General features: G+C 41.6%; 2 protein-coding genes across 2 annotated transcripts; both read left to right on the top strand.

Annotated features, from left to right (window-relative positions):
• Positions 1-1,346: 1,346 nt before the first annotated feature.
• LOC130522802 (trace amine-associated receptor 13c-like) lies at positions 1,347-2,333 on the top strand. Its single transcript, XM_057027533.1, has one exon. The coding sequence runs from the start codon at positions 1,347-1,349 to the stop codon at positions 2,331-2,333; it is 987 nt and encodes a 328-aa protein (XP_056883513.1).
• A 3,040-nt stretch (positions 2,334-5,373) lies between these two features.
• LOC130522803 (trace amine-associated receptor 13c-like) lies at positions 5,374-6,403 on the top strand. Its single transcript, XM_057027534.1, has one exon. The coding sequence runs from the start codon at positions 5,374-5,376 to the stop codon at positions 6,358-6,360; it is 987 nt and encodes a 328-aa protein (XP_056883514.1). The 3' UTR covers positions 6,361-6,403.
• Positions 6,404-7,747: the final 1,344 nt, after the last annotated feature.

Genomic DNA, 7,747 nt, shown 5'->3' with positions numbered 1-7,747 from the left:
CTCGCCTGGAACTAAGCAATGAGATAGGAGAGAAGATTTAACGTGTCCTCCCCTCCAGCTTCATGTGAAGTGCAAAATCTCTCCCCAACAAGATGAATGACCTAGCAGCGCCGACCCATTGTCATAGAAAGTGATTTGCAGAGATATGTCGAACTGGGCTTCACCACACAAATTGGATGGTTGTCAACTTTTACATGCAGACAAAAGAAGAGTGGTAAAAGAAAGGATGGCGGGCTGGGACTGTTGATGATGTAATCCTGAGCATATCATGAAGGAAGGGTACCACAGAAACAACATCTGGAGAAGCAGATGAGGCCTTGAAAGACCCAACGTATAATTAGTCAGTACTGAAGGAACCACTCGAATGAGAGATAAAATGTCTTCCAGTTTTATTTCAACATTCCATTTGACTCTCCTCTAGTCTAGACCCTGATGAAGATTGTGGGAAGATTCAATTGGCACACATGGGAAGGACAAACTAACAAAGTGCCTGGCCTATGACGGAAACTCTTGTATGGAGAAATCTGAACCCACCAGAACCACACACTGTGGAAAAAAATAGACCTTTTGTGTCTGCAGAATAAGGAACAACCAAATATGGGAGATATGAACGAAATAGAAGGATCAAACAGGACAAAAACAGCTTTAGAAAGAAGTCAGCCCTTGGGGACAGTGTCACAGCTGTGGAAGACATCCTGTATCATTCAGGTGCTGAATACTCCTCAACTCAAGGACCTCAGCAGCTTCAGCAGCACATCTAATTTAATAAAGACACTTGAGCCTCCGGTCCGAGTTCCTTTCTTGTTCAGCCTTTACAACGCAGAATCTGCACTCAGTTCAACAATTGATAAGCTCAAGAATATTTCCAGATGACAGCCATTGTTTCCCTCATCACCAATGGGGATGACAGAGACTTTATAGGACACATTCAAGATTTTATGTACTGTTCCAGCAGACAGGCCTTCTGACCAGCGCATCTAGGAAACATTGAGATTATGAGGTCTTATGTGTGGATTCACATCAATACCTAGAAAAGCACTCGTAAATCACGGACCACCAAGAAAGAAATGCAGACTGTCAAACAACCCTCCTTGATAGAGGTAAATATAGATGACTGCATCACTCACAAGGTACAAACACCAAGTTCCAACTAGGGCAGGAAGAAGAGAATTCAGGTTTACACAAGGGATCCATGAGGACCGAATCCAACAATGACTGACATTTGATTTGAAGGGAGGGAAAATTATGTTGCATCAGTGGTGAGGTGATCAGAGGGAAATAAGGCCAACCTGAAGAGGATAAATTAGCTTCTGATGGGGGAGTTGCACCTTTTCTTCTCCTGTCTCATGGAGAGCACTGGGGAACCTTTGCCCTGCTTTGCTAAGCTTAACTCCTCCTGCAAGAGGCTCAACCAAACCTTCTCTGAAACTGCAGTGTTCAGCAGCCTGCTGGCCTCAGTCTCTCTGCTCACTGTGACTCTTAACCTTCTTGTCATCATCTCTATCTCTCACTTTAGGCAGCTTCACACACCCACCAACACCCTGCTCCTCTCTCTTGCTGTCTCTGATCTGGTGGTGGGGCTGCTGGTGATGCCGATCGAGGGCCTGCGTTATGTGGAAATGTGCTGGCGCTTAGGAAAGCTGATGTGTGCTCTGACTCCTTATGTGTCCTACTGTGTACTTTCTGCATCTGTGGGCAACATGGTGCTCATTTCTATTGACCGTTATCTGGCTATTTGTGACCCTCTGCTCTATACCACCAAGGTAACCCTGACAAGAGCTAAAATTGCAATCTGCCTATGTTGGGCCTGTTCTCTACTCTTCAATGGATATATTTTGATGGGCCACCTCCAGCAGCCAGAAAGGTACAATTCCTGCCACGGAGAGTGTGTGGTTGTCATCAGCCACATTTCTGGAACTGTTGACTTATTTATCACCTTTGTTTTACCCTGTACTGTCATGGTTGTTATGTACATGAGAGTGTTTATAGCTGCTGTGGCCCAAATGCGGGTCATTCGTATTCAGAATGTTGCCCTCGCTGTGAATGCAGCTTCCAGAGTGACAAAATCAGAGTGGAAAGCAGCCAGAACTCTGGGGATTGTGATCACTGTGTTTCTCTTGTGTTTTGGTCCCTATTACTATCCAGCTCTCGCAGGTGGAGACACTGTCAACAACGTATCTTACTTTGCTGTTTCGTCTTGGATTATGATGATCAACTCTTGTATGAACCCTTTGATTTATGCTCTCTTCTATCCCTGGTTTAGGAGGGCTATCAAACTCATCGTCACATTAAGAATACTGCGTTCATACTCGAATGATATCAAACTCCTTTAGATAGGGGTAACATTTTTTATGACTGCTATCTTATAACCATTTATTTAACAATGCTGTCAAACTCCATTTTACTCTCAGAGGGCAGCATTCATATTGCAACACAACAAAGTGTGTGGAGAAAAGATGTTTGTGATTTAAGAAAGTTTTAATTTATTCATCTGAATTCTAGCTTCTAACTTCTGTTCAAGATCACCTGAGGTGTAAACTGTGCTTTTACTCTTGATCGACAGTCTTCTTCACCACGGAAAAAAGTTACACTATAAAGGCCAACTGTATATTCACCATGTGTCTTTGACAATATCTGCAAAGCCTTTTGAGTAAAAATCAACCTCCAGCAAATAACTTTAACACTTAACTAGAGCTATTTTTCATGCCAAGGTGGATTTATAGGAGAAAGACTCCTTGAGACAAATTTTTACACTGAATATGAAAAATGTGGTTGCTTTAAAATATTGCTGTTATTTTTATTGTTATCCTTATTAGTGTTACTTTTTTCCCATTTTTGTTTCTTGCTCACAGTTGCTTCTATCATTTGACTGCCTTTATTGTTATGTTCTGTTTGTATTTGTAGAAAAAATGTGAAATCAAAAATTACAAAAGGCAAAATAACCTATATTTTGACTTGCTTCTTTGTGATGTTATACTTAAAAATCAAATTGGAACCCCACTCATTTTATTCTATAAAATCAAAAAGACAAACATAACATTTGCGAACCCCCCCCCAAAAAAACCTCATGATAACGTGATGTACATGATAACGTATGATAAATCAATAAGCCCATGACAACATACTCCACATGATCAGTTATAATAAATGAATGCCTCCATCTTCAGATCAAACAAACATCAAGATGAGGTTTAATGTTCGTCTCAGAATGAGGAGAGAAACTGATGTTAACAAGGGGCCAAACAACTGCCTGTTTTACTGATAAACACAGTGAAATGAATGTGCCTTAAGGTGCAGTGAATATTATTCAGAGTTGTCAACTTATCATCTCCTCTATAGCCACCCTATATACACACATTAACACCGATACGTACAGTAGATCCTGTTTATTGACCGAAAGATGTTTACTTAACTCTTTCACAATGCATTCAAACCTTTTCATTTTAGATTTAACCATACTTCAAACTGACAGTTAAAATAAAAGATGACGAGTGGGCCAATATTTTAAGGGTCAGTATTAAACCCGGTCAAATATAACTGGTTGTAAACAGCTATTAAAACTGATTGGCACCACAAAATTATCCAGCCCGGAATAACTAGATATAGTTACACATGATGTAAAAGCATAAGGCTCCTCATCAATAACACAGCTGTGCACGTGGTCAGCAGCACTAAGCACCTGAGGGAGCACCTCACAGACTCCCTCACCTGCTCTGTGACTGTGTCAGCTGAATATCTACTTCCTGGGTAAGATGAGGGGAACCCATTTGCCCCCACACCCATCCTTAGGTTCTGACCAACTGCATCTCTATGAAGTGTGGAGAATCCAGCCCCTCTGTCTGCAAGACTGTGAGGAGAGTGGGACTTTCTTCCCTCCACTGAGGACACTGCACTGAAGCACTGCATGTCCTGAGAAGGAACATCATCATTAATCTGTCACACCCCCACCAGAGACTGTTGTCCCTCATGGTCCTTGAAAAAAGGGTCTGCAGCACTAGTGCATGATCTATGCCTATTCTCTCTTCTATCTGACCTCCCCACAACTCCTCACCCCTCTCTGCCCAGTCGGCCATCAGCAGGAGGGTACTCCCATATGAGCCTGGTCCTGCTCAAGATTTCTTCCTGGTAAAGGTGAGTTTCTCCTTGGCACTGTTGCTCGTTGGATCAGGCCCGGAGATTCTGTAAAGCACCTAGTGACCATTTTGATTGTAACAGATGCTCTATAAAGAAATAATAATTGATAAAGATTGATTGACCACCAGGCTGAATAAAAGCTGCTGAACTCTTAATATGGACATTTGACTCACCCCCACTCTACATTCAAACGTCTTGACTCTGCAGTTTCCAACACAGGAGACCTAAAACCAGACGTAGACTGATGCACAACTCCTGCAGTCACCATCATGCACTCCATGTGGACACCTCCCTGGTGACACCAACATGTCTCCAGTAGACCCAAGTTTCAGTCTCCAGCATCTTTGTCATATCAGTCCTCTATTGGCACACAAATCTGGCCTCTGAACAAGCACCATGGCAGCCAGGCTGGATGGCTGCGACATCAGGGGCCCTCAGGCAGATCGAGGGAGTCAACCGTTTTAGTGCATTACCAGCGCACCAACAACCCAGAGGGTTCTGGGTTCAAGACCTGGTGCAGACAAAATCCACAAGGTGTTCTGACAGCAGGGGGGAGGTGCCAGGACCCATTCGGAGCACTGTCGAGGAACTCTTGAGCAATATACCCAACAGCAAAATGCTCCCATAGGGCACTGGGATGAGCTGCCAAGTCATCCAGGGGTGGACGGCCTTGAGCTGCACGCAGCAGGGAAAGGCTCCTGCACCCTCCCCGCGGCCTCAAAAGGGAAAACACCATCAAGAGAAAAAATAAAATATATCTATGCACATTATATAATAAATCAGATTTCATTAGCAGTGCAAGAGAACTATATTCTGTGTACACTCAGTACAGAAGTATTCACATTTATTGAACACCTTAGAGTGTCTTTCTCTTCCTGAGTACCCACAGTTGAATCTATGGGGAATTTATTTTCACAAATACAATTGGAACAGTCTTTGACGCAGTAGTTGACTATTTCAGTGAAGACTCAAACTACTAATATCATTTAATTTAAAGACTGTATAAATTCACTTTTATGTTTTTTATCAATGGCAAGTTCCAACTAGGACAGGAAGAAGAGAATTCAGGTTTACACAAGGGATCTATGAGGACCGAATACAACAATGACTGACATTTGATTTGAAGGGAGGGAAAATTATGTTGCATCAGTGGTGAGGTGATCAGAGGGAAATAAGGCCAACCTGAAGAGGATAAATTAGCTTCTGATGGGGGAGTTGCACCTTTTCTTCTCCTGTCTCATGGAGAGCACTGGGGAACCTTTGCCCTGCTTTGCTAAGCTTAACTCCTCCTGCAAGAGGCTCAACCAAACCTTCTCTGAAACTGCAGTGTTCAGCAGCCTGCTGGCCTCACTCTCTCTGCTCACTGTGACTCTTAATCTTCTTGTCATCATCTCTATCTCTCACTTTAGGCAGCTTCACACACCCACCAACACCCTGCTCCTCTCTCTTGCTGTCTCTGATCTGGTGGTGGGGCTGCTGGTGATGCCGATCGAGGGCCTGCGTTATGTGGAAATGTGCTGGCGCTTAGGAAAGCTGATGTGTGCTCTGACTCCTTATGTTACTTTCTGTGTACTTTCTGCATCTGTGGGCAACATGGTGCTCATTTCTATTGACCGTTATCTGGCTATTTGTGACCCTCTGCTCTATACCACCAAGGTAACCCTGAGAAAAGCTAAAATTGCAATCTGCCTATGTTGGGCCTGTTCTCTACTGTATAATGGAAGTATTTTGATGGGCCACCTCCAGCAGCCAGAAAGGTACAATTCCTGCCACGGAGAGTGTGTGGTTGTCATCAGCCACATTTCTGGATCTGTTGATCTATTTATAACCCTTTTTTTACCCTGTACTGTCATGGTTGTAATGTACATGAGAGTGTTTATAGCTGCTGTGGCCCAAATGCGGGTCATTCGTATTCAGAATGTTGCCCTCGCTGTGAACGCAGCTCCCAGAGTGACAAAATCAGAGTGGAAAGCAGCCAGAACTCTGGGGATTGTGATCACTGTGTTTCTCTTGTGTTTTGGTCCCTATTACTATCCAGCTCTCGCAGGTGCAGACACTGTCAACAACTTATCTTACTTTGCTGTTTTGTTTTGGATTTTGATGATCAACTCTTGTATAAACCCTTTGATTTATGCTCTCTTCTATCCCTGGTTTAGGAGGTCTATCAAACTCATCGTCACATTAAGAATACTGCATTCATACTCGAATGAGCTCAAGCTCCTTTAAACACGGGTAACATATTTTTTATTTCCAATGATAAACCTTTGGTTTTTTTTTAAAAAGATGTCAAATTGATTTTTTACGCGAAGAGGACAGCATTCATATTGCAACACGATAAAGTGTGTGTAGAAAAGGGGTTTGGCCTGTTTTAACTTCTTCATCTGACTTCTAGCTTCTAACTTCTGTTCAAGATCACCTGAGGTGTAAACCGTGCTTTTACTCTTGACGACAGTCTTCTTCACTCAAAAAAAAATATGCATACATGACTCTATTATAGCCAACAGTTTTGTACATTCATTATGTGTCTTTGACAATATCTGCAAAGCCTTTTGTGTAAAAATCAACCTCCAGCAAATAACTTTAACACTTAACTAGAGCTATTTTTTCATGCCAAGGTGGATTTATAGGAGAAAGACTCCTTGAGATAACTTTTTACACTGAATATGAAAAAATGTGTTTGCTTTCAAATATTGCCGTTATTTTTATTGTTATCCTTATTTGTGTTACTTTTTTCCCATTTTTGTTTCTTGCTCACAGTTGCTTCTATCATTTGACTGCCTTTATTGTTATGTTCTGTTTGTATTTGTAGAAAAAATGTGAAATCAAAAATTACAAAAGGCAAAATAACCTATATTTAGACTTGCTTCTTTGTGATGTTATACTTAAAAATCAAATTGCAACCCCACTCATTTTTATCCTATAAAATCACAAAGATAAACATAAAATTTGCGAACCCCCCCCACCAAAAAAACTCATGATAACGTGATGTACATGATAACATATGATAAATCAATAAGCCCATGACAACATACTCCACATGATCAGTTTTAATAAATTAATGCCTCCATCTTCAGATCAAACAAACATCAAGATGAGGTTTAATGTTCGTCTCAGAATGAGGAGAGAAACTGATGTTAACAAGGGGCCAAACAACTGCCTGTTTTACTGATAAACACAGTGAAATGAATGTGCCTTAAGGTGCAGTGAATATTATTCAGAGTTGTCAACTTATCATCTCTATAGCCACCCTATATACACACATTAACACCGATACGTACAGTAGATCCTGTTTATTGACTGAAAGATGTTACTTAACTCTTTCACAATGCATTCAAACCTTTTCATTTTAGATTTAACCATACTTCAAACTGACAGTTAAAATAAAAGATGACGAGCGGGCCAATATTTTAAGGGTCAGTATTAAACCCGGTCAAATTCAACTGGTTGTAAACAGCTATTTTTAAAAACTGATTGGCACCACAAAATTATCCAGCCCGGAATAACTAGATATAGTTACACATGATGTAAAAGCATAAGGCTCCTCATCAATAACACAGCTGTGCACGTGGTCAGCAGCACTAAGCACCTGAGGGAGCACCTCACAGACTCCCTC

The sequence above is a fragment of the Takifugu flavidus genome, chromosome 3, assembly GCF_003711565.1.
Source record: "Takifugu flavidus isolate HTHZ2018 chromosome 3, ASM371156v2, whole genome shotgun sequence".
NCBI classification, from domain to species: domain Eukaryota; kingdom Metazoa; phylum Chordata; class Actinopteri; order Tetraodontiformes; family Tetraodontidae; genus Takifugu; species Takifugu flavidus.
The sequence above is the reverse complement of the archived record's forward strand: the minus strand, read 5'-3'. Positions and strand labels throughout refer to the sequence as shown.